This window comes from Morus notabilis, unplaced genomic scaffold, assembly GCF_000414095.1.
Source record: "Morus notabilis unplaced genomic scaffold, ASM41409v2 Scaffold650, whole genome shotgun sequence".
Classification (NCBI taxonomy): domain Eukaryota; kingdom Viridiplantae; phylum Streptophyta; class Magnoliopsida; order Rosales; family Moraceae; genus Morus; species Morus notabilis.
Window position 1 is genome coordinate 122994 of NW_010358427.1, and position 24636 is coordinate 147629.

The following is a 24636-nucleotide window of genomic DNA, read 5'->3' on the forward strand; positions in this document are numbered from 1 at the left end:
TATATGTATTTATAATTTCAGCTATTTGAAAATGAAAGTATTATATATATATATATATATTTTTTTTTTTTTGAAGCGTTGAGAAAAATTGTTAACTTTTTATTAAAAAAAATGTTGTTGACGGGTACTTGGTAAAATCTACAAAAATTTCGACAAATAAGATTGTTTTTAAACGTCATTCAACGTGAACTATATATCAAAATTCAAAAACCAAGAATAGGGTTATTATATTAAAAAAATGTTTTCTAGTCTTAAAAGTAACTCATATTTACGGTACTTTAATTTAATGAATCAATGAGTCATCTCATCGGCTCCTAATTATGTAGTGCATCAGGATGTCCGAAGCAAAATTTGAAGCAAATTTGAACGTTTTCTTATATACGGCTGTTCTGCATTATTTCTGCATTATGTCATATCAATGTCGTTTTCTAAGGGGTCCAAAGACGAAAGGGAAATAGAATTGACCTCTCCTGTATCTTCACTTGAAAATAACTTCTGGGTTTTGATTTACTTATCGCTTTTAAACAGTTCTGTTGTCTTTTATAAGTAGGCGCCTACACAAAGTCCTCTTATTAGTTTAATCAAACTTGCATAACTTCTCTTGTTTTTTCACCTATTTGTTTAATCCAACTGAACAATTATTTTATTTAACAAATATTGGCTGGGTTTAGAATTGATTTTGTTTTTATTTTAACACAATAAAGACAAAAAACAAAAATGAAAATAATTTTTTAGTTAAGAAAAAAATAAAAAATGATTTTTAATCATTTATTATTTTTTATTTTCATTTTCTCCTTTTTCAAACAAAAAGAGAAAGAAACATTAATGAGTTTTTTTATATTGAAAACAATCTCTTGATAAAACTACCAACTGCATTTTTAAAAATGATTTCTGTCTAAAATTGAAAACGTTTTCATTTTCATTTTCATATAAAAAAATAAAATTATTTTAAAACGAGTTCGAAACACACCCATTATCTTCCTCTCACAACTTTAGCCATTATCTCGTCCTGGTCTTGGGGTTGGTGACAAACTACACTGATACATCAACCTTTGACATTAGCTCAATAATGTTCGATTAAATACGACAACATTTTAGCCTTTTTCCTTTCGATTATACCAAAAAGAACATTGTTTCAACTGCCGGTTCACATGCGCCAAGCATAAGGTATGGAACACAGAACATAATAACTATAAACAATGACTTCCCTTTAGATTTCTTAGCAATTATTGGAATTTCATAAACAAATTAAGCTTCAAGCTGTGATTAGACATATTTAAAGAGAAAGAAGTTAAATATCTTTTAAATTGCATAGATCTAAATTTTTATCATTTACGTTTAATTAATATTCTTTTTAATCAAATAACTATACTAATTAAAATAGTTAATCAAGAGTAAAAGATAAAATTCAGACTCATGTTCAGCAATTTTCTCCATATTCTGCCCATATATATTTAATTAATTTAAAATTCTCATTCATGCAGTAATGGTATCTTGCTAACTAAAAAATTGGAAAAGGGATTGGAATACGCGCAAAGACCGCGTTATGCAGTTCGAACCAAACTGTCTATACCTTGTCACAGAAAGAGCATATAAAAATGTGTATACCAGAATATTCCCACTCCAAGACAAAATCATCAGCATGCCGTCTTAAACAATTTAGTCATATACAACAAATACTCAACAACGGAATATATATATATATATATATATATTGAAAAGAAAAGGTGGTACAGATTCTTGACTTACTGTTATTATTTGAGCAAATAAAAAGTTCGGATTTTGGGATTAGGTTAATCTTAGGTTCCGTTCATTTCGCCGATTCGAGTTTAAAATTCGAGTTTTGCTACAATAAAAAATTCTCACACAAAATCACATCTCAATTCGAATTACAAACTCAAATCAGTGAAGTGAACGAGCCCTTAATAGATGGCGTTAAGAGCCCACTTCTATATGCACGGGGACAAGAAATACGTTGCCATGAAGTCGACGAGGCATTTTTTCTTGACTATTAACTATTATTGCTTTCAATAGCTTAAAAAATAAAAATAAAAAATAAATACAAAGAATAGCTTTCAGTACATCCTCCCATTATTTGATTGGTTTATATAATTCAATATATGGTAATTCTTAAATAAGCTATCACGCCTTGTATTTTTTTTTTTAGCATTACAAATAATTGCACTAAATATGATAAACATGAAAAAAAGTTTTTATCTCATATTAAAATTACATTAGTAAACACTGGAATTTTAAAATAATGGAAGTCAATTTGATTATGTATGTCTAACAGTTAAATATAGCTATTAGTTAGTATACTCTAGAGAACTCGGCAGCCACGTTGTGGGAGGTTTTGAAGCTTTTTCTTTTTCTTTTTTTCCCTTTTCTAAGATTTTATATACTAGTACTTACTAGATTTGAGAAATAAAGAGTTATCCATCTTGCAATTTTAAATTAAGTACTCAAATCTAATGGCAGAAACCCTTCAAAGAGTGGGAATTTTGTTCATTATATATATAGATTGTACACAAAATGATATCACACTATTAAAATTGACATTTAGCCAGGGGTACCTCTGGTAATGCAAGTGGTGGAGAGAGAAAAGCGATCCACAACATGCCTCGCCGCTGCTCACCTACCATAAAAATGGACAATGTTGTCTTATAAACATGAATTTAGATTAGCTAGCAAGTTTTCAACAAATTTTAGATTTTAAGTTAAAATAAGAAAATAAAATGTCACCTTGCAAGGTAATTCCACAAAAACACTACATACCTCTAGTCTAGGATATAGTACTTCCGAGATTGCTACATATTTGGAAAATTTGCACCATTCTAAGCACGCTTGTAGAAAATAATGGTGCATGTTCAAAAGTTTGGCCATTCTTATACGTTGACTGTCGGTGGCAGCATATACAAAATTCCAGGGTTATCTAAAGGGCTATCTGTCATGATTTCTTTAGGTTCTAGCGTTTCTAAGAACCCTGCCCAATATTGGGTTTTCCACCAAATCTTTAGCTGAAGGCCGTCTAACTGGATCTGGGTCCACCATGGCCTGATAGATTTAATGAACGGTTAGAAATAATTGGCCTGTGTCTTATGAGGTATAGTAGTCAAAACCAATTTCCTTGAATGAATCTGAATAGTAAAAACAATAATCTTCACGAAGCAGCATTATTCAGCAACATAACGTAGAGACCTGCAATATGATAATATGACTTGTATACTTTCAGCAAACTGCCAAATGACAACAACTAACTAAACTAATATGCAGAGTTTTAGAACCATCAAGCTACTTAATTACGTATTTCTTCTCCGAAAGACAACGCTTTTTTTGTCTAGTAAAGCAGTCAAAGAAAGCAACTTACTATTTATATCGTGTATGACCATAAACTATATCAGTTTGTGGAATGAAAATGACAGTATAGCATTTTTAGCATGCTGTAACTTGTCAAAGGAAAATAACAAGCTCATCTCCTACATCTCAATAGAGTCGAGAGTTTGAAATTTTTAATCAAAAGACAGCATTTTCTGTTCACATTGCCAGATTTGGAACAAGAATGTTGAAAAGGTGACAAAACAAAATATTGTGAGTAGAGATGTTCAAAAACTCTCATAAAGTAGACTACATGTATGTGCAGTGCGCAAGACAATATGATTAAGTAACTGAGAATGAGAAAATAAATTGCTTCAAAGATATTTTCTACGTTGTCACTCGTAAGATAAGAATGAGAAGGCAAATTTTCTTAAAGAAACACTCAAAGACCATCAATACAAGAAATAGCATGGTACCTTGAGTAAGTTTTGGAATTGCAATGAACGACCTGGGAGGAGCGGCAATTTTCCCTCCTTGACATTTAAAAGTTGAGGTCCTGATTCTGGCAAAGATGACCCTCTTATTAGCTCATAAATAGCAACTCCTAAAGAGAAAATATCAACCTTGTCAAGATGATCATATCTCTCATTTAGGATTTCCTGAGGCATATAACGTGCATCACCCTCTTCAATCGGGAGGCTCATATCGATAAGAGTTGCACATCCGAAATCCCCAAGCTTGTAAACCCCATTTTTGATATATATGTTATCAGGTTTTACATCCAAATGAGCTACTCCTTTCTCATGTATAAACTTCAACGCCTTTGCAATCTGTATAAAACATATATCAGAAACGATATATACTATCGGGAGGAGAAATTTTGTCAATCCAATGTGTTAAGATCAATAGAAATAGCACACCAAAGAAGAATGTTAACCTGATACAGAGCTTCCAAAACTTCTCTCTCTGACTCTGAGGATAGATGCGTAGATCCATTAATGGATAAGCCGTGATCGCAGAGCTCCATCTGAATGTATAGCTGCTCATTCTCAAACCAAGAAGAGTGATACCCAACAATGTTTTCATGAGACCCTGCATGAGGGAAGAAAGCAGCAACAATTAAAAGAGATTGCAACTGCATCAAGCACGTAAATAATGTCCACAAGTAATCAAAAACATATATCAAACCTAAAGCTGCCAAACATTGAACTTCCATCAGAGCCTTCCTCCTACAAAAGTGAGAAAACTTTATTGCATTAGAAAATATGATCCCGATGATGGATATATCCAAAAGCATAAGGAAACAACCTTTCTCTGTCCTGATGCAACTGCTTTATGCTATGTTTCACAGCATACAAACACCCATCAATTCTCTTCAAGACTTTGAATACACGACTGAAGTTCCCACTACCAATGTACTGAAAACGGAAGGGAAAGTTTATTAGCTTAACCAGCATGCTAATTAATGGTTATGTATCAGCTAAAGTCCAGAAATTATTGAGGATTTGGGTAGATACCTCAATCTCATGGAAATCAGTGTGATAGCGGGAAAGGCCACTGCCACCAATGATTGCAGGAAGGAAATCTGCAGATTGCAGCATAATTATCAAAACAAAATAGAAGAAATGCAGGTCCTCAAATAGCATCAATGTCCCAATCTAGTGAGGCCATTAAAGTAATGGGATATATCAATACTTTAAGCTGGGATAGTAGCCATTAAGATACTATCCACAGCCATACCTGCACATTTTGATCTCTGATTGCCAAAAGGATCCATGTCCATTCCTGAAGCATCCTTTATATATGGGTTCTTAATACAAGGAGGAGGCATAGCACGACAACGTAAAGCAACTGCAGATTGAGATACATAGTTTTGAACCCTTTTTGTTCCAGTTCCTGTAATTTTCTCTGTCTTTATTTCCTCTATAATGTAATCATCTTTTTCAGATTCCATCCTTTCTTGAATGCCGGACAAGGTGGGACTAACTGGATTTGATGAGAAAACATCTGCACAAAATTTAGTATTATCCATAAAAAAAAGGGATGTACTAGACGTGCACGTGATGTATCCTTGTATACATAATGCCAAAAAGGAAACAGCTGATGGAAAACAAGGGAAATCTAAAAGTAAGAACATTGCCCGTCTTCCTCTCAGTTATAATTTGTTAACACAAATAGCAAGTGAGCGGGAATATCACCTGTTTCCTAAGGGAGGATTTAGAATTATTACATTTCGATCTCTTCTGCTAGTCAGTTGCAAGTTGCAACATGTATTGCAGAACAGAATGATTAATATTCTAGCTTCGTAGTTCGTACAAACTAAAAAAAAGCTCGACTTGACACCAATATCCGAAAGTTCCCATTTGCTCATAAAGATATGGTTTTCTACTTAGACTAAACAAGACCATTCTTTGAGAAGACTTAACACCCAAATGCTATCAATTCCCATAGTCTTCATCAAGCTCAATTCAGGAATGGTATTTACCTTGCCGACATCTCTTACTTCTTATTGTCGTCGGCTTCTCCGGTGATTTGGGGCAGGGCATGTTTTCCTAATAGAAACATAGGGAAGAAAATCCGTCAACATTTAATACTCAGTTTAAAAAACACCATAGAGAACATCCATTCAAAATTCACATATTACCTCGTTGCAATCAAAACCCATGAATAAATTTTGATTATCTGGGGTGATATAATCCGGTGTGCTACATTTACCACAAAAGTCAGAAACCCAGAAACAAAAATCAGAACAAATCCCCATAAATTGTCATTTAAATCTTAAATACTTCAAATTCGAAATAAAATGCATCAATAAACAGCCTAGCTACCGGTCACTAACAAAACCCAAAGAACTACTATGCAGAATGCAATATCGGGGCAAATTCTACACAAGATTGATATTTGCAGATTTCTATTAGATGCTCAAAAGCGATTGAAAGAAAGGTATCGCGAAATTAATCATATTACAAAATTGATCAAATCGGAATAAAATATTGAGAGAGAGAGAGAGAGAGAGAGAGAGAGAATATGCGTACCAGAAGAAGTCTTGGCTAAGAATGAAATCTTTATCGTCGAAAGTGGAATCGATGTCGGCGGCCCGCGGCGAGGAGGAGGGAAGAGGAGGTCCTGAGGCCTCGGAATCTAGAAGTTTCTGGAAGGAAGAGGGATTCGACGACGACGACGACAATTGGAGATTTTGGCCGAGCTGAACCTGCAAGTGGCTCACGAGCGTCCCTTTCATTTTGCTTCTGCTCTCTCTCCTTCCTTTCCTTCTCGCCTTTAGGGTCCTTCCTCTCTCTCTCTCTCTCGCTCTCTCTCTCTCTCTCTCTCTCTCTCTCTCTCTCTCTCTCTCTCTCCCTCCCTCCCTAAGGTTTAAAAGTAGAATGGAGACTGGTGGGAATTTTGGGAATGGAGTGGAATTCAAATTGCGCGGGAGACATTTGAATTGCGAGGATCAGGTGGAACAAGAACTATAGACGTACTCCTTGGTAATTTAATCGGCGTCGCTCGTTGGATTAAGTTAGACCGCTTTTGTTTTTATTGAAGATGATGGTGGGTCCTATTGGCGTCTTTTGGCTGGATCGTAGGACTGTGTGAGATGCGTGCTATGTAAGCTTTTTCTCCGTAGTGGGAAAGAGAGGAGAATTTTATGAAAGTTTTTAAAAAATTGAAAATAGTAGGCAAAAAGGGAAGAAATATTAATATTATATACTGCGGATGTGCAATCTGACATCGCTGCTGTCACATCAGGTGCAAAGTTGAATGGACGACATAGTAAACGACAAGTCATTAATAACAAAAGCGTGCTTTAAAACGACGTGCCGTTTCTTTTTATTAGAATCACGGAAACACGTCGTTTACTGATATATATGTGATGTCGTTTGACAGAAAACAAAAATAAGCAAATTGCTAAAAGAAGACCGATATGTCTCCGGCTTTTGTTTCAACCACGGGTAAAGCGGTCAAGCTACTTGTGCATGTGTGGGCTGATCCGATATGTCTCCGGTTTTTGTTTCAACAACGGGTAAAGTGACCAAGCTACCTGTGCATGTGTGGGCCGATTGTGGCTCTTTTTAAGAGGCCATGTTCAGAAATTTTTAAAAATACTTTTTAAAATAGAGTTTTTATTTTTATTTTTATCTCTTAATATTAATCTATATATTTTTATTTTTTAGATTATAACTAGTTAAGAGGTGAAATTTTTTAAAATATGTACTTTTGGTAAGTTAAATACTTTAGGAGATAAAATTTATAATCTTCTTATAAACATCGCCTAAAAAAATTTCACAATCTGATGATCAGCTTAATAATGACATTTGTCGATATGTCACCACTAGTAAGAGTATCGTCGTTTGGTTCATGAATTCAGAACTACGATTCAGAACTATTCTCGTTTTACATGTATTTTTTGTGAGAGAAAATACTGTAACGAGTCACGAACCATAATTCAAATCATGGCACGAATCCTCATTCTAAACGTCCCTTACAGAGAAGGCATAAGAGTAAAAGTCATAACGTAAACAGTGAAAGAAAAATAAAACATCAGTGACAGACTTATTTTTAGTAACGAGAGATATATTTATTTGAATAAATGGCAATAAACTTGATGCGCTATAAAGGATTTTTTTTTTTCATAATTTTGACGACAACAAACCTTTGGAACGCGAACGCGAGAGATATGTCTCAATTTAAAGTGACAACCTAATCTTCATAATCAATTATCAAAAAGCCTAATCTTCATATCAACTATCAAAAAAAAAAAAAAACTAATGTCTTACAAACGACATTTTGTTGGCATTTTATAAGTTCGCCGTGGTTTGCTGAAGTAAAAGTCGTATGATGTTGTTTTATTTGTTATGATTTTGTTTTGGATATAAAAAATGAAAACAAGAATTCTATAAGAATTGTTTTGGAACCATTTTTAAAATTTTTTTTTTGTTGTTGTTATCTTCTTTTTTTTTTTTTTTTTTTTTTTTGTTTTTTTTTTTTTTTTTTTTTTTTTTTTTTTGAGATTGTTGCGACTGTGTTTCAAAATGTTTTTGCTTGTTTTTTCTACGAGATTGTTATCAGTATGAAAAATAAAAGTGAAATTATGTTTTGTTCTCGTTTACTTATGCGTTTTTTTTTTTTTCTCATTTGATATTTTTATTTTCTCCATTGCGAACTTAGTCCTGTCGTTTTTATCCTCCTCTGTCGTTTGCGATATTGCTGTTGACCTTTGACGCTTAAGAGCAGTTTAGGCGTTAGTCACGAAAACAAAAATATATTTGAAAAAAAAAAAAAAAAAAAAAAAAGTGGGGTAAATTTGGAAGGCAAAATATCAGGTGGAATCAGTGAAATCCAAACGGAAAAGAAGAAACCACGATGTGGCGGCAACAAGCATGTTCGGTAAAACTTAAAAGAATCTCTTTCTTCCCCATCTCCTTCCATTTTTTCTTCTAAGGTGTTTTCCTAATTTTGGGATTTATTCATTTTGTTTAGGCAAACCCAGATTCTGATCAGAGCATTTCCGGTAAAAAAAAAAAAAAAAATCCTTCAATTTCTCGTACACGCATATTCTCGTATGTATGTATATATGTATAACTAACATTGTAAGAGAGTATTAACTCCAATTTGCCTATTTCGTTCATCGCCTGGCAGATGACGACCAAGACCTCGGCCACAATTGGCCGGGAAATTGCCTTTCTTTGGCCGCTTCTACAGAGAAAAAGGTGCCCCACTCATTGCTCTACTAAACGACGTCGGATAAGTTTGCTCTTTTTTATTTTATTTTATTTTATTTTTGTTGTCTTGCATTGTCTAATGTCTAATTCTAATTATAGCCCTTTATTTATTTATTTATTTCTATAGGAAGGATTAGAAATTTTATCACGCCTAGAGCGACTGAAAGGTATCTGGTGATTTTTCTTACATGCTTGGATTATCCAACGCGTTCTCGTGCTTTTCTTTCCCTTTTAATTTGCCAGAGATAAATATTGTATTGCTTAATTAAAAGGTTCTTTGAGAAAAATGTGCATGGAGTAAGGATCAAAAAATAAAAACAATGTTTTTGGTTGGTTAACTATTAGTTTACCATTTTTCCAAAAGCAATGCATAAGCTCCAACAATGGGTTTGAACTCAATATCTCCTAATCTGATATCATGTTAGTTTATAATTTCTTTCAAAAGTTTAATCTAATTAGAAGGTAACCAATATTCTAACACTTCCCTCTATTTTGACAACGTTTCTTTTGTTTTATTTTTTTATTTTTTTGTTCTCTTCATGTTATCATTTGGTACGTTCTTAGAACATTTGTATTGTTTCTGGGACAGGTACTCTTGAAAGTGGAACTAAAACTAGTATTTTGCCACATGAGGTAGCTCTTGCTCAAGTCTCAATAATGGTTCTGGTTTTTCTTTTTCCTTTTTGTGTTCTGAGAAAATAATGGTATGGCATTGGTTGTACTGGCAAGCCAAGAAGTTCGAATTGTGAAGATGATGTTGAGATGCCCAACTTCTATGACGAGGGTGATTCCGTATGCCCCCCAGAGAAGGCAATATCTAAAGATGAGGTATACGATACATGTTGCATACGGAAAAATATTGTGCTTCTTTGTTTTACTTCCATAGACGAATATATAGGCTACTATAATAACGAGGCAGTAATCTTGTTTTTATTGTTTGAAAAGGAAAACAATGTGCTGCCAAAGCTTTCCGCCAGGGTTGGAGCCAAGAAGTTCTCCGACGATTCTTTACTTCGCGTTGGGATTGAAAAACAGGGAAGCTTATTCTCGTGGTCTTCTGCGAGTAAAGAGGCCGAGGCACTGATGCATCTGAATGAACATGCTTCATGCAATTCCAGACCAAAGAAATCTTCTAAATGTGCTCTTTTCTTTCTTTAGTTATTAGTTATCACGTTCTCTGCTTTGCAGAAATATTTATTATTTTCCACTGGTAGTTTTGACCTCTGTGAATTTGCATTATAGTAAAAGGTAAAGGCAAGCCAAGATTTTCATTCCGTTTCCAGTCACATAAAGGACTATCTTCGCCTGCTACTTCTAAAGATGAAAATAACTTGTCATCAAGTATCCTTGAAGCACCGGAAAGATTGGATGTGATGGAGCTTAGAACCGAAGAAAATTTAGTCGCTGAGCTTCCTGAAGATATTCAGGTTGAAGAGGAAAATATGTCGGAAATTATTCCCCATGAAGTGGAAGCTCTTAGGCACAAATGTAGCGAGCAATCAATGGCTGAACTTTTATATGGCCTTCAGGATAACGCTAGTCTTCTGAGGGGAAACTCGGAAAAGGTCTGCTTCATTCTTTAAAAGTTTTCGCCTTTTGTACTATACCGTCAATCCTGGTTTGATCTTGTTTTTGTTGCAGAATAGCAGTAAAATAGGAAAAAGGCTACAGCCTGTTGTGAGGAGAAATATATCTATGTTGGGAGATAGAACTGTAAACAAAGAAGATTCCCCTGATCTTGTAGAGAGTAGCGGATCATCAAGTGATAGTGAGGTATCTACAGATTTGATATCTTGATACACTTTTCCCCTTATTAAAATGAGCTGTCTATTTTATCTTAGCAATTTTCTTCAACAGACGAGTGATAAGGACCTAGAGATCGCCATGTCTGTGAAGAAAGGGCAAACGATGGTAGACCAGTTCCAGGAAGCTTTAGGTGCTACTTTCTTAAATGATAAACCACAAGGGTAATGATGTAGCTAGTGTTTTCCTCTTGCAACATGCACTTTATGTTTGCTAAAAATAAAACGAAAAAAGGCGAGTTTGAAGGAAAATTAAAGGTGCTTTTCTATTATCTGCAGAAGTGGATTATTTTTGAAACTGCAGCAGGTCATGCAGAGAGAAAAAGAACAAGAGATGGATTTCGTGCAGAAGTTAAAGAATGGAGAATACCAAAGTAGTGAAGTTCTTAGATTGCTTTCATTTACTTATTCTTCGTAGTATTTTTGCTTAGGAAATCAACTTGCACAACCTACTTGTTTGAGCAATTATGCAAAGCTTTTGTCCATACCTTATTGTATATTCTGTTACGATTTTTTTTTCACCCTTTCCGTTACCCGTTTCAGATGAACCAAACTGCATTTATGTTAAAATCCTGACAAGATGCTTGGATGGAAAGCTGACCGTTTGTGACTGTCTCTTCAGCGATAACATTGAGGTCGTATTCGTAATTTAGTTCTATAACTTACTTTCCCAAATATACTTTGACTAACCGTGCTCTCTCTCATGTGCCTGATTGGTTGCGGATTTGCAGAGCCTTGCATGGTCAGAACCCCTCAAAGAAACGGCAAGTGAAGGAACAAAGAGGACTATTATTTTCAATCCTAGAGTTCCCAACAGTGTGGACAGTGTCAATGTAGATCTTGAAGTTGGGAATTGCATTCGTATTCATCCACCATGGTACGATGAGTGTAGAATGTTTCTTGCTTCAGCGTACATGATGTGGAGTTGAAAAAAAAGCCGTCAAATAGTTGATTGTATGATTATTGCTTATTTGTGTTTTGGTCCATTCATGCTTATGTTTGGTCTGAACTTTACATTTTGGACAGGAAGGAGATTCAAGTGGGCAATGACAAAATCATAATTTTAGCTACTTATTTTTCGAACTTCCAACTAACAAGTCCGAGTTTGGCAGAGGAGGTTTAATTTTGGCATTGCTTGACCAATATTCTGTTTCTTGGAGAACAACAACAAACTTATTGTATATCATATTTGAGCTAACAAGATGTTAGAGTACGTGAAAAAGGTATTTACTTGCCTGCCTGCCCATGTCTAACCTGACAGATGCAAAATCTGTTTATAGTCTCCTATCTATGTTGATCTTTAAGATCTGTTTGAAAGGTATATTTAAATTATAATTTTTTATTTTAGTTTGAAATTTAAATTTTTTATGAGAAAAAAATATTGTAACAAAATTAATTATTTAAATTTGAGTATATGAAATAAACGGGTTCTTAAATTTCCATCTACTTGACGACTTGTCCTTGTTTTTTCAGCGAAACAGCTCAAGTTGAACTCTAAGCGAAGGTTTATAAACTAATCTGAATTCATAAAACTACTTTGCCTTTCCATGATAAAAAGAACTCAAGAGGTCTATACATAATATTTGTGATTCGTGAAGATTACTTGACAGCTTTATTTGACAAATGAATTGACTGTACCTTCACTGAGATTGTCAATGTCTTATTTTGATAAGTCCTCATTCCACGAGATTTTAGAAGGCTTTAAATTGTAATAAATTACCAACTAGCATATATTCCTTTTATGCCAATCATTGATCATCCGTTTCCTTTTTCTTTTTCTCTCATCCAAAGCGTGCATGGACCGTTTCAACACGTCCAGGAGGCCAAGTTAGTGTTTTTTTTTTTTTTTTTTTTTTTAGTAATTGGTTGTAATAACTTATTCACTATTAAAAAAACAAAAACAAAAATTACAAAACCCCAATTAGTCAAAGAGCTTGGTCAAGTTAACACGTCGACTGATCTCTCTCCCTCTCTCGGTGTTTTAAACCCCCCCGGGGGCCACTTTTTTTTTTTTTTTTTTTTTTTTTTTTTTAGTACATGGTTGTAATAACTTATTCACTATTAAAAAAACAAAAACAAAAATTACAAAACCCCAATTAGTCAAAGAGCTTGGTCAAGTTAACACGTCGACTGATCTCTCTCCCTCTCTCTCTAAAGGATTAGGGATGACGTTGACTTGGTTTGCATTGACATTTTATCTCCTCCGAAAGTACGAAAGTACAAAGGAACTTCCTCCAATCTAGCTATTTATTCTCAGTAGCCTCTCTATGACTAACTAAGCCAGCTTTCAGAGCATAAAATCTCATTATCTCTGTCTTCTGAGGCTGATAAAGAAAGAACAAAAATGCAATACAGACCGATGGAGATAACCATAATCTCAGCCAAAGATCTGAAGAGAGTGAAGCACCTCAGCAAGATGGACGTGTACGTCCTCGTTTCGCTCTCCGGCGGTCCTCAGATAGAGCAAAAGACCCCAGTCGACAAAGGGAGCGGACCGAACCCTACCTGGAACTTCCCGATGAACTTCAACATCGATGAAGAAGACGCCAAGAAGGACCGTCTGATCCTGAACTTCAAGGTCATGTGCCATCGTCGGATCCACAGCGACAAGGAGATCGGAGAAGCCAACGTCCCGGTCAAGGAGCTCTTGGACAACGGTGGCGACGGCAAGTTCGTTAAGTACGTCACGTACCAGCTGAAAAAACCTAACGGCAAGCATAGAGGACAGCTCAACTTGTCGTACAAATTCGCTAACCAAGCCCTCGAAACATCTTCATCGGTTAAGGTCAACGAACCGGCAGCAGCCCCCGCCTACCCACCGCCGGGTTATCCGCCGGTAGGAGTGCCTCCGATGGGATATGCGGCGCCGCCTTTTAACGGAGGTTTTAATCCTCAGCAGCAGGCGTTTGGACCCGGGTTTTCCCCGACGGTAGTGAGGCCACAGAATACTAGTGATAACACAGAAGAGGAAGCTTATCTGAGTGGGGTCCTTGAGGGGTTTATGCTTGCTCAAATATTGGCCAATGGTGGGGCTGGTGGTAATGTTAACCTTGAGAATTTGTTTGGGGCTGGATTTACTACTACTGATCAGGAAGAAGTAAGTGGCGCTGCCTGTGATGCTGGCCCTCAAGTGGCTGGGACTGGGGGGATTGATTATTGATTTTTTGATTGTTTTCTGTTTGGTTTTCTGGTCTAAGTTACTGGTGGTATTGATTATTGATTTTTTGATTGTTTTCTGTTTGGTTTTCTGGTCTAAGTGTTGATATATATTTCCCTCTACTTTCCTCGAGAAAAATATGTGGATATTTGTAATCCAAGAAACTTTTTTTTACTTTGGTTAATACTTTGTTAGTTGGTTGGTTGGTTTGTTTCGTGGTATATGTGTGCCAAGAAATCTCAAAGACAGTTCGGATGCAACCGAAGCTGCTTTTATAGTTTTATTGTTATAAGCTTTAACAATGTTTGTTGTCGTCCGTAACTATAAGAGGTCTCTCTGCATTGTACGTGATTATAAGTTCAAGGTTCGAAGTACGAGTATTTAATGAGTATTGACGAAAATCTTAAACTGAAACAGGAAAAAAAAAAAAAAAGTTGCATTATATGGCCTTCTAGTTCTAATGATGAATTAATTTGTGGTGGCACCATTTTATTCTTTTATTTTTTTTTTTCAGGGGAAGAATAAGGAATATAATGAATGTATTTTTGCAAAAGCATGGTGGATTGACTTTTTTTGTGGCTAGAGAGTGGATTGACTAAAATGGAGGTTGTTTATGAGTTTTATTTTTTTAATGTAGGTTGTTTATTGAATTGAACCAGTTGCAATTATCTATTAACCTGTCTTTTGTGCTTAGAATGATCTCTCTTTATTTAAGGAAATACAAACAAATATAGACAAATCAGTGTAGTGGTAGGTATGTTTGTAAACGTTGACATGCTGCCTTCTCTTTTTTTTTATCCTTGCTCTTTTCCTATTGAAAGAGTAACATTCCATTGAGTACTTCCACATGCATAATTAATTAACCGAAAAATTCTATGGATGTAGTGTTACATAAGATAAATTATACTACCCTTTAAAATAATAATAATAATAATAATAATAATAAAAGATTAGTCAAACTTTTTGATAACTTAGTTATTCTATTTTATTAAAGTTCAAAAAGAATAGTTTTAGTTAGTGATATTTAAACCTGCGATCATCAAGTCGTTGTAGTATAGTGGTGAGTATTCCCGCCTGTCACGCGGGTGACCCGGGTTCGATCCCCGGCAACGGCGTTGTTTTTTGGATGTTCCTTTTTATTCTTTTCCTGCCAAAAGGTGTGCGAAAAAACCTAAATAACAAAGAAGTAAGGGATTCCATGAAGTAATCAACACAAAATTGATTTGATTTTGATAAAAAAGATAAGTTATAACGCTAATGAATCGCACGGAATTCAAATTAATTTAAATCCTCACCACAAAGACAAAAATACCTCCGTCTCTTTTTTGGATGTTCCTTTTGATTCTTTTCCTGCCACAAGGTGTGCGAAAAAACCTAAATAACAAAGAAGTAAGGGATTCCATGAAGTAATCAACACAAAATTGATTTGATTTTGATAAAAAAGATAAGTTATAACGCTAATGAATCGCACGGAATTCAAATTAATTTAAATCCTCACCACAAAGACAAAAATACCTCCGTCTCTTTTTTGGATGTTCCTTTTGATTCTTTTCCTGCCACAAGGTGTGCGAAAAAACCTAAATAACAAAGAAGTAAGGGATTCCATGAAGTAATCAACACAAAATTGATTTGATTTTGATAAAAAAGATAAGTTATAACGCTAATGAATCGCACGGAATTCAAATTAATTTAAATACTCACCACAAAGACAAAAATACCTCCGTCTCTTCAAAATTTACAGAGACAACTCTAGGAAACAGCAAAAAGACTAAGGGGATGTTTGGTTTGAGGATTCAAACCATGATTTGAATCATAGTTTATGATTCGTTACAATATTTTTTCTCACAAAAAAATACACGTAAATCGATAATAATTTTAATCTATGAACCAAACGGCTCCTAAATAGTAGTTTCAGTCGTCCAGTCGTCTTCCTCACTCCCATGGCGGCCCTATCGGCAGTCACTTCTCCTCCTTCACTCTCAACTTCAAACCCTAATTCCGCCATTACAAATCCCTCAGGAAGTTCTGATTCCATCTCATCCACCACCGCAAAGTCCGCCCCCGACGCCAACCCTAACCCTGACCTCCATAGCTATTCTCTGCTCAACCTCAGCTTCGGCCACGACCGGTCCTTCTTCTCCGCATGCACGGACCGCGGCCTCCGCGTTTTCAGCTGCCATCCCTTAGCCGAGATTTACCGCCACGACTGCCATCCCTTAGCCGAGATTTACAGCCACGACGGCAGGGGACTCGGCTCCCTCTTCCGTTGCAACGTCTTGGCCGTGGTCGGCGGCGGGCCTAACCCTCAGTCCCCTCCCAACAAGGTCAAGCTATGGTGCGACGTCCAGGGCCGCTTCGTCGGCGAGCTCGCCTGCCGCTCCACTGTCCTCGCAGTGCGGCTCCGCCGCGACCTAATCGTCGTCGTGATGGAGCGTAAAGCTCTGGTTTTTAACTTCTCGGACTTTAGGATTTTGCGCGAGATCGAGACGGCGGCAAACCCCAAGGGGATTTGTGCCGTCTCGGAATGGGGGTGGTCGGCGGTGCTCGTTTTTCTGGGGTTGCAGAGAGGGCAGGTCAGGGTTGAGCATCACGCGGCGAGGAGGACCAAGTACATTGAGGCTCACGCGTCAGATATCGCTTGCTTGGGGCTCACGCAAGACGGCCGGTTCCTCGCCACGGCCAGCACCAAGGGGACTCTTGTTAGGATTTTCAGAACCGCTGATGGAACCCTACTTCAAGAGGTAATATGACAGTTTTGGAGACTCGGAGAGCTTGAACCTTTCAATTGCTTGAATATGATTTTGCCTCGTGAGTTTACTAGTTTTGAATCGTTGTTTTGGTGTCAAATGGGGGGGATTATTCTTTCTCATGATGCTTTTGGCGTTTCTTTCTTAGAATAATGCCTGGCTGACTCTGAATGAGAGGAGATCGCCAGTATTTGAGCATCCAAACACAATCTTTCATCAGCGTGGTTCCCACCTTGAGGCCACTTGTGGTGGGACCCAACTGGGACTCACAGGTGTTATACTGATCAAGGGTTGAGAAAAGGACACTAGTGATTGGTAACAATTACGCATAGTTGAATTTGCAGTTGTTTATTATGCTGTTGTCATCTACAGTTTTGGCTTTTTTTTTTCCCCTGAAGAATCCAAGTTTTGGTATTTGTAGTATTTGCAGTTGTTTATTATGCTATTGTTATCTAAAGTTTTTGGCTTTTTTCTGAAGAATCCAAGTTTTGGTACTTGTTTCCTTAGAATTACTCCTCCAATACTCGATAAAATTAAGAAATCTATCTAACTTGGTGCTAATAATACATTGTGATGGCCTTAGTTTTGGAGCCCAAAAAAAAAAGTGTTGGGCACCACAGAAAGTGCCTTCTCTCTTAGGATTTGCTTTCTCATTTATTTGAGGTTTTATCCCTTCTGATCAATACCCAAATGATGCTTAGTATTGATAATCCCTTAAATTCTATTGGATTCATTAAACTAAATTGATATGAAATATCAGGTAAGGAGGGGTGTGGATAGAGCTGCGATCCATTGTTTGGCATTTTCTTCCACTGCCCAGTGGTTGGCAGTCTCAAGTGACAAGGGTACTGTTCATGTCTTCAGCCTTAAGGTTAATTCTGAGACCCCTGAGAATGCAAAGTCACGAAGTGTATCCAGTTTTGCTTTCGCTGTTACATCTCTATCTATCATCAAAGGTAAACTCTCTATTTTTCACCATAGAATATGAATGCTCTTAACTTTGCGCTTGCCGCTTTTATATGTCGTTCTACTATGATTGACTCCAACATTGTCTTATTTATCAGATTCAGATTCATCACAATATTGTTACATAGAATTAGCTTTTAATTTGATGGGCTACCTAAAGAATTGACATCAAATGCCATGTGTAGAGGCTTGTATTTAAAACTTTCTTTTGACTCTCCGTATAAATGTAAAAATACAGGAGTAAATGAAGTTGTTGTGTTTGCATAATAGAATTTATGATGTGCAAATTTTCCAACTTCCAAGTGAAGATTTGTAATGAATTTAAATCTCTCTCGCGTGGATAAGTTCTGAATGGCCAAAACAGTTCGCACTTGAATGGAGTTCAGTGAGGTCTAGGCGAGTCATTTTGATCTACCTATTAGAATATATTATTTGCACACATGGTTAGATGTAGTTGCTTTTAGTTGCAAGTTTTGACTAAATGAAAAGTTAAAAATCTCTGCTCACCCTCAAAACTTTACTCTGATTTGTTTCTTACCTTATTTTACGTACCTCTAATGCATGTCTTCTTAATTTCAGGAGTTCTGCCCAAGCATTTCAGCTCAGAGTGGTCAGTGGCTCGGTTTCGCTTGAGAGAGGATTCTCGATTTATTGTTGCTTTTGGTCACGTGAGAAACACGATTATAATTCTTGGAATGAATGGCAGGTAAAGATGATAATGCATGACCAAATCCAATCTTAATTTCACAGTTTTTATTCAATATTCTTTGCTCACTGTTTAATTTTATTTAAGCAACTCACTATTTGCTTAAATACGTGCGAGTCCTACGAATTACCGAAGTATAATCCGGGAAATTCTCACCTAGCTCCAAATTTATCTTTATTATTATCAGTTCTACTTGATAAAATTGCTCAAAGCATGTCACGTGACATTCCTTTTCCCCGACCTTGTGTTGCTTCTAAGTTCTAACCCGCTGAACTACGTAAAAATATCATTTGTTTTATGATTGCTTAGGAGTATCCAATTAATTTGAGTGTAAGTTTCCAATTAACTTGATTATAGGAACGTGCTGTTAATATGCAAGTTGGATTTGTATGCAGCTTCTACCGGTGCTTGTTTGACCCCATGAAGGGTGGAGAGATGACTCAGCTGGAACATCAAAACTTTCTAAATCTAGATTAAGCATCTTAAAATTATGTTTATTCTTTTTTTTATTTTTTTGGAATTTATTCTTTCAATTCTTTGTCTGCAGCCTCTGCATATAATTTCTCCCCTTTTTATTACTTATAACTTTTTCCTAAACCATGCATATAGCCGTTTTTAACACATTGACTTTCTTGTATTTTCCCACCTTGGTTACCTAGACTAGGATGCCATCTGTAGATACAGAACTCTCTATCATTGTTTATGTCCAACGGGAAAGGTCCATTTACAGTGTGTAATGAAATTTTTTTGACTGCCTTGCACGTAAAGAAAAGGAAAAAAGAGAGAAAAAAGACAACAATAATTGTATGGTACATTACACATCTCTGATATCTATGACATGGGGCGATTTGGAGCCCTTCTCTACATTTTGTCTGCCGGGTTAATTCATATTCCTCAGATCGTTAATGTAATTCACCTCCATTTTAAGTTGTTCAGACTTGGTTAAGATCTGAGTTTTAAATGGGGTCGGACCTGTTTTAGTCGATAAGTTTGTCGGTTGAGTTCTTCATGTACACATGCACAGACAGAGAGATGTGCAGAACGAAACTTTTATGGCAGAAGCAACTTTTGTCTTTATCGTTGGGTGCAAAATTACCATTTCTTGCTGTCAGAAAATTCAGCAGATTTGTTTACGCAACCCCATGCTCGCAACCAAGAAACTGTGTTGTTTCAGTGGGCCGGGGAAAAGAAAGAAAGAAAAAAAAAAAAAACAGTAATGTTGAGCATTCCTATGCTGCATAGGTGTAAGACTCTGGCCTCTAATTTTCTTTTTTAAGGTTTTTTTTATAAGATTTTCCTAATTAAACTCACGTTAAATTAAAAAATTATGTAAAAGGGAAAGTTTTTGATAAAAATTTAACGGTTAAAAGTACAATTATTTCAGTAGTTTATCTTTTGAAAAGATTTTGGCCTGTTTTTTGCTAATCGAAAAGACTTTTGCGTCTGATTCAATTATCTCTTTGTTATCAATAAAGTTAGAGGGAAAATTCTTTGATAATTAGCTTATGTTCGGCAAAGCACTTAAAAATACGTGATTAAAAAAACAGTACTTGTAATATATATGTTATTCATGCGAGTCCCGATTAATAACTATTCTGTTATCATGAATTTCACTATGGGAAGTGTTGTTGACTGTTGACGGTCAAAAATGACAATGGAGGACGCAATTGTTATCTTCTAAATTTACCTTTTGATTGTTATGATCGTATAAAGATTCCGCTTTAATTTTTGACTCACCTATTACAACTGCTCTCTACTATGATTTGTAGTCTTGTTTACCTAAAATTCTGTGAACTTAAACAAATGACCAAATCTCAAGATGATGCCGAAACACTTTGAAATCAGTGCACTTAAAAATTGTGATTTGACTGAATCATATCTGATTGTTGTACTATATTGAAATTGACGGAGAATTCTAGAATATCAAAAGTATTACACCTTAAAATTATGAACGTTAAATTTTGGATTTATTGACCATGTGGCAAGGGTTTTTTTCCCTCTTCCTTTTAGCTTAATGATGGGTACAAAATAGTCCATCCAACTTGCTAACATTTTAAGAGTAGTTTTTTTTGTTTTTGTTTTTTTTTTTTTTTTTTGTTATCTTGTAAATATATTGTTGTTATATTTGAGTGGCAATATGTGAAAAATGCTATCTATTTGTTTTTGCCATGAAGCCAATGGTTAATGGAAGTCAAAGCATATCGCGTGCTAACTAAGATTTTCCATTTATATTACAAGCTAAAAAGCTTATTGAGGGCTTGCAAATTTACAATATGCTCCATGTGGAATGCCCGTCTGAGTCATATCTCTGGCATGTGACTGTGTGAGACCAAAACGAGAAAAATAAATTAATGCTCCTTTGTTCAAAATCATGAACTATGGCTCTGAAATTCATGAACCAAACGTCACTTAAGAGATCGGCACTACACTGTCTATTTCTAAAGAATTGTACAAAAATGCACGTGGTGTGGGGAACGCAGAGGAGGAAAATAAAATTTGGCTTATCAAGTTTCAGCTGCTTATAGTTTTCAGTTTTTACAAACTCCAGGACAGGTGAAATATTAATTAAATCCCACTGATATTGATCTATTACTTGAAAAACTGTTTCCCACAACCCTAACTACCAAAACCGATTGTAATTGTATATATAACGATACTTCTAGCTGCGTCCACACCAACAATTTCACTTTCATCCATATCTCTCTCTCTCTCTCTCTCTCTCAATTCCTTCGTTTTGTTTTTCCAGAGACAAAAAATGGTGCTCAAGCTGCATGGTCTCCCAATGTCAACAAGCACCACTCGTGTAATGATTTGCCTCCATGAAAAAGGTCTTGATTTCGAGCTCGTCCCGGTCGACCTTTTCGCCCGCGAAAACAAGCAGCCTCTTTTCCTTGCAAAAAATGTAAATCTCCTCAAAACTTTACACTTTCGTTAATTGCTATTAATCCAATATCAAATCCACTTTTTTGGCTACATTACTTTCGTATAATATCTTGAACTGCTATGCTTTTTGAATAGTACTAGTTGTTCATCTTTACATACCAAAAATCCATTATTACTAATCTCACATTCTCTTTCCAAATGTATATGTAGCCCTTTGGTCAGGTTCCAGTACTAGAAGACGGAGACCTCACACTTTTCGGTAATTACATTTCCAACCTAATTATAATGCTAGGGGAACATGTGCTTCTTAGCACCACGCACTAACTAAACGCGGATTTCGCTTCATAAAATCCACTAATAGCGTCTATTTTCTATCAGTTATGGCGCTCAGAACCGGCCGTGCTCCTAAGCATTTTTTGTCCATAAATGAAAATTATTTTGAACAATATATTTATAGAAGGAATTAAACCATTTTCCATTACTTATTTATTTAATATTTATTGCCAGAATCCAGAGCAATAACTGCATATCTGGCTGAGAAGTACAAGGATTCAAGAAACGACCTGATTAGGCACGAAAGCTTGAACGAATCTGCGATGGTGAAGGTCTGGTCGGAGGTTGAATCACATGAATACGACCCCGTGGTATCTCAGATTGTGCACCAGCATTTTGTGGCCCCCATGATCGGCAAAACCTCAGATCAAACTGTGATCGATGAAAATCTAGAGAAGCTAGGGAAGGTGCTGGACGTGTACGAGACCAGGCTGAGCAACACCAAATACCTTGCCGGCGATTTCTTCAGCTTGGCTGATCTCCACCACTTGCCTTACACTTTCTACTTCATGAAGACTCCGTGGGCTTCGATCCTCAACGATCGTCCCCACGTTAAGGCTTGGTGGGAGGACATCTCTTCTAGGCCTGCTTTTGAAAAGGTGGCCGTGGGGATGGTTTTTGGTGAGAAATGATTTTTGATTTGTTTCCTTTCTATTATTAATATGGTTAAGAACTTGAGTTTGAAAAGGGAAATTAAAGAGTTTAATTTTATTCCCATTATTATTATTTATTATTTTGTTTGGGAGATGAAAGGTAGTTGTTGTTTTATAAGTTTGTGTAGTGTTTTTGAAAACTTGGCAAGCAACAAATTGATGGTTCTATATAGTGATTAGTGATGATTAAAGATGTGTATGCTTATTTAAATGGTCATTTTGTCAAAGAAGTATCAAGTATTCTTAATTGATATATTGTCCCGATATTCAATGTTTACACCTTTTTGTGGATTATTAACAAATTCCCCTTAATTTTGAGGTTATTCTCAATTTACTCCTTAAAGTTTAAATCTACTATACTATTTCAAACTTTCATTTTGTCCCTTCTATTTAATTTCCTGTTTAAAGAAAACCAAAAAAAGTTTAAATCTACTATACTATTTCAAACTTTCATTTTATTTCATTTTGTCCCTTCTATTTAATTTCCTGTTTAAAGAAAACCAAAAAAATAAAAAATAACACCACATGCGGTCATGTGAGAAGAGGGTAAAATTGTAAATTTGTCTATAAATTGGCTTTTCAAGTTAGGTTTCAAACATAACCATATTTTTAATCTAAAAAAAAATTAGGGAAAACACTCCCTAAAAACAAGAAGATGGAAGCTAATGTGAATTGCATCTAAGTAAAAATGCTTCTTCTCCAGTTGATGAGGGCTTTTTTCCTTGAGAAATTTCAAACTTGTATCTTTTTGAAAAACATCCCCCAACTCAAAGTCAATGAACATGTCAATGTACTATTTAATTTGATTATTAGGGCATTACTGTTAAGAAAATACGATTACCCTCAAAAAATTCCACACATGAGCACTTCGGGTGTTTTTCCATCTCTTTCGGATGGGAGATGAAACGGAAGGGGCAAAGTAGAATATAATAAACGTAGTATAGTATAATTTTTAAAATTAGAGAGACAAAATGTAACAATATATTCTCAATGTTGTCTTTTTTTTTAATATAAACTAAAAAGACACTATAAGTTTTATAAGTTTTCGATTGTTGTATTTTTTATAATTTAGATTAAAAAGTTATGCTCAATCATAAACTTTTCTCCGGTATTTTGACCACAAATGTCTTAAGGAAATAACGGAAAAAGAATTTCATCACTTCTAGGTCCAAGCAATCCACCGAGAAACCCGTTTTGAACTTTTTTTTTTCTTTAATTATATTTATTCTTTTTCTTTAGATTAAAAAGTTATGCTCAATCATAAACTTTTCTCCGGTATTTTGACCACAAATGTCTTAAGGAAATAACGGAAAAAGAATTTCATCACTTCTAGGTCCAAGCAATCCACCGAGAAACCCGTTTTGAACTTTTTTTTTTCTTTAATTATATTTATTCTTTTTCTTTTTTTTTTTCAAATTCGACCTTTGATGAAAAGAGAAAAAGATTGTTGACCATAAATTTTCAATTTCAAAATATAGATCATGTGAAACAGTCCAAAATATAGGGTTTAATTTTTCAACAACTTGTAAATTATTATTATTTTTTTAAAATCAATAATAATCCACCGACATCAGTATCAAAAATTACCACAGTAAAAAAACGACATTAACATTAAAAAGGATAGTAAGATCTAAAAAAATGACACGATCGATAGTTAAAGAAATAATAAATTTTTTGGGTGGAAAAAGCAAAAAAAACAATAAACAAAAAACTTGGAAATGAAGAACCAGCAAGCGTCGTCAATATAACAAACGACTGCATCATCATAAAACGACATAATTTTCCAAACGACATTAATGACTATTTATATAACCAACGATGCTAACTTAAATGCTGAACCCAATATATAAGCTCGTCTTCTTTCTTGGCTTATCCACGGAAATTGTATTATTACTCTTGACTAATTAATATGGAATATTTGTTAGTCAAATATTTGGTGTAAAAACAATCTCTCTAAATGCTTTAATGGCATGTTTACCTACACATAATCGGAATGAGCATGAATCGGAGTGAGCAAGATTCAGAGTGGGTAGGATTCTGAGTGAGGAATTGGAGTCAGAATAAGCTGTTTACTTAGTGATAGGATTCGGAATCGGAGTCATTCTAAATCTCATTCATACGTTTACTTACACCCAGAATCGGAATAAAAAAGTATAAAAGTACTAATATACCCTTTAAAAATCAATTTGATATTTCCAATTTAAAAAATATATTGTGTACTTATTATATTAAAATTAATCATAATAAAAATATTTAGTGTAATAATTGGGTACTAAAATAATAAATATAAATTGTACAACTATTTAAAATATAAAATTAAATTTTAAATAAAATTAAATAAAATAAATAAA

At 35.3% G+C, this 24636-nt stretch overlaps 5 protein-coding genes and 1 non-coding gene across 10 annotated transcripts; 5 read left to right on the plus strand and 1 right to left on the minus strand.

Annotated features, from left to right (window-relative positions):
- Nucleotides 1–2563: 2563 nt before the first annotated feature.
- Nucleotides 2564–6617, minus strand: LOC21392415 (wee1-like protein kinase). The gene is made up of 11 exons (XM_010092490.2): nucleotides 6351–6617; nucleotides 5960–6020; nucleotides 5801–5867; nucleotides 5056–5322; nucleotides 4833–4900; nucleotides 4624–4733; nucleotides 4504–4544; nucleotides 4253–4407; nucleotides 3792–4145; nucleotides 2776–3054; nucleotides 2564–2635 (listed from the first exon to the last, which is right to left on the minus strand). Exons 1-10 carry the CDS (start codon nucleotides 6554–6556, stop codon nucleotides 2959–2961), a joined length of 1425 nt encoding a protein of 474 aa, XP_010090792.1. The 5' UTR covers nucleotides 6557–6617; the 3' UTR covers nucleotides 2564–2635; nucleotides 2776–2958.
- Nucleotides 6618–8604: 1987 nt separating this feature from the next.
- Nucleotides 8605–12654, plus strand: LOC21392416. 4 transcript variants are annotated; one of them, XR_002901673.1, is made up of 15 exons: nucleotides 8605–8703; nucleotides 8797–8827; nucleotides 8956–9026; nucleotides 9166–9205; nucleotides 9628–9671; nucleotides 9768–9866; nucleotides 9984–10176; nucleotides 10281–10603; nucleotides 10680–10811; nucleotides 10896–11005; nucleotides 11120–11214; nucleotides 11384–11475; nucleotides 11572–11717; nucleotides 11867–12063; nucleotides 12632–12654. XR_002901673.1 is itself a non-coding variant. In XM_024161950.1 (14 exons), exons 1-14 carry the CDS (start codon nucleotides 8680–8682, stop codon nucleotides 11961–11963), a joined length of 1497 nt encoding a protein of 498 aa, XP_024017718.1. In that variant the 5' UTR covers nucleotides 8605–8679; the 3' UTR covers nucleotides 11964–12079. The 4 variants fall into 4 exon arrangements, 3 of the variants coding, with proteins under 3 accessions (XP_024017718.1, XP_024017719.1, XP_024017720.1); XM_024161950.1 differs by lacking the exon at nucleotides 12632–12654 and having other exon boundaries at nucleotides 11867–12079; XM_024161951.1 differs by lacking the exons at nucleotides 9166–9205; nucleotides 12632–12654 and having other exon boundaries at nucleotides 9773–9866; nucleotides 11867–12079.
- A 474-nt stretch (nucleotides 12655–13128) lies between these two features.
- LOC21392417 (protein SRC2) lies at nucleotides 13129–14000 on the plus strand. The gene has a single exon (XM_010092492.2). The coding sequence runs from the start codon at nucleotides 13185–13187 to the stop codon at nucleotides 13998–14000; it is 816 nt and encodes a 271-aa protein (XP_010090794.1). The 5' UTR covers nucleotides 13129–13184.
- Nucleotides 14001–15040: 1040 nt separating this feature from the next.
- On the plus strand, nucleotides 15041–15112 carry TRNAD-GUC. Its single transcript has one exon. It is a non-coding gene; the product is annotated as a tRNA-Asp (tRNA).
- Nucleotides 15113–15863: 751 nt separating this feature from the next.
- On the plus strand, nucleotides 15864–18901 carry LOC21392418 (autophagy-related protein 18a). Its single transcript, XM_024161954.1, has 4 exons — nucleotides 15864–16738; nucleotides 17505–17700; nucleotides 18290–18416; nucleotides 18812–18901. The coding sequence occupies exons 1-4, from the start codon at nucleotides 15938–15940 to the stop codon at nucleotides 18891–18893; spliced, it is 1206 nt and encodes a 401-aa protein (XP_024017722.1). The 5' UTR covers nucleotides 15864–15937; the 3' UTR covers nucleotides 18894–18901.
- A 1919-nt stretch (nucleotides 18902–20820) lies between these two features.
- Nucleotides 20821–22317, plus strand: LOC21392419 (glutathione S-transferase F13). 2 transcript variants are annotated; one of them, XM_024161956.1, is made up of 4 exons: nucleotides 20821–20969; nucleotides 21163–21318; nucleotides 21510–21558; nucleotides 21807–22317. In XM_024161956.1, exons 2-4 carry the CDS (start codon nucleotides 21172–21174, stop codon nucleotides 22262–22264), a joined length of 654 nt encoding a protein of 217 aa, XP_024017724.1. In that variant the 5' UTR covers nucleotides 20821–20969; nucleotides 21163–21171; the 3' UTR covers nucleotides 22265–22317. The 2 variants fall into 2 exon arrangements, with proteins under 2 accessions (XP_024017724.1, XP_010090796.1); XM_010092494.2 differs by lacking the exon at nucleotides 20821–20969 and having other exon boundaries at nucleotides 21114–21318.
- The last annotated feature ends 2319 nt before the right edge of the window (nucleotides 22318–24636 follow it).

Excerpts from the sequence above, each read along its gene's own strand:
- LOC21392415 (XM_010092490.2), bottom strand. The coding sequence starts at position 6,556 with ATGAAAGGGACGCTCGTGAGCCACTTGCAGGTTCAGCTCGGCCAAAAT. Across the intron at positions 6,021-6,350 it reads CTTAGCCAAGACTTCTTCTG|CACACCGGATTATATCACCC; the intron begins GTACGCATATTC and ends TGGTAAATGTAG. Across the intron at positions 4,545-4,623 it reads TTGCATCAGGACAGAGAAAG|GAGGAAGGCTCTGATGGAAG; the intron begins GTTGTTTCCTTA and ends TCACTTTTGTAG.
- LOC21392416 (XM_024161950.1), top strand. The coding sequence starts at position 8,680 with ATGTGGCGGCAACAAGCATGTTCG. Across the intron at positions 9,027-9,165 it reads CCGCTTCTACAGAGAAAAAG|GAAGGATTAGAAATTTTATC; the intron begins GTGCCCCACTCA and ends TTATTTCTATAG. Across the intron at positions 10,812-10,895 it reads GATCATCAAGTGATAGTGAG|ACGAGTGATAAGGACCTAGA; the intron begins GTATCTACAGAT and ends TTTCTTCAACAG.
- LOC21392417 (XM_010092492.2), top strand. The coding sequence starts at position 13,185 with ATGCAATACAGACCGATGGAGATAACCATAATCTCAGCCAAAGATCTG.
- LOC21392418 (XM_024161954.1), top strand. The coding sequence starts at position 15,938 with ATGGCGGCCCTATCGGCAGTCACTTCTCCTCCTTCACTCTCAACTTCA. Across the intron at positions 17,701-18,289 it reads ATCTCTATCTATCATCAAAG|GAGTTCTGCCCAAGCATTTC; the intron begins GTAAACTCTCTA and ends TCTTAATTTCAG. Across the intron at positions 18,417-18,811 it reads ATTCTTGGAATGAATGGCAG|CTTCTACCGGTGCTTGTTTG; the intron begins GTAAAGATGATA and ends ATTTGTATGCAG.
- LOC21392419 (XM_024161956.1), top strand. The coding sequence starts at position 21,172 with ATGGTGCTCAAGCTGCATGGTCTCCCAATGTCAACAAGCACCACTCGT. Across the intron at positions 21,319-21,509 it reads CTCTTTTCCTTGCAAAAAAT|CCCTTTGGTCAGGTTCCAGT; the intron begins GTAAATCTCCTC and ends ATGTATATGTAG. Across the intron at positions 21,559-21,806 it reads CGGAGACCTCACACTTTTCG|AATCCAGAGCAATAACTGCA; the intron begins GTAATTACATTT and ends ATTTATTGCCAG.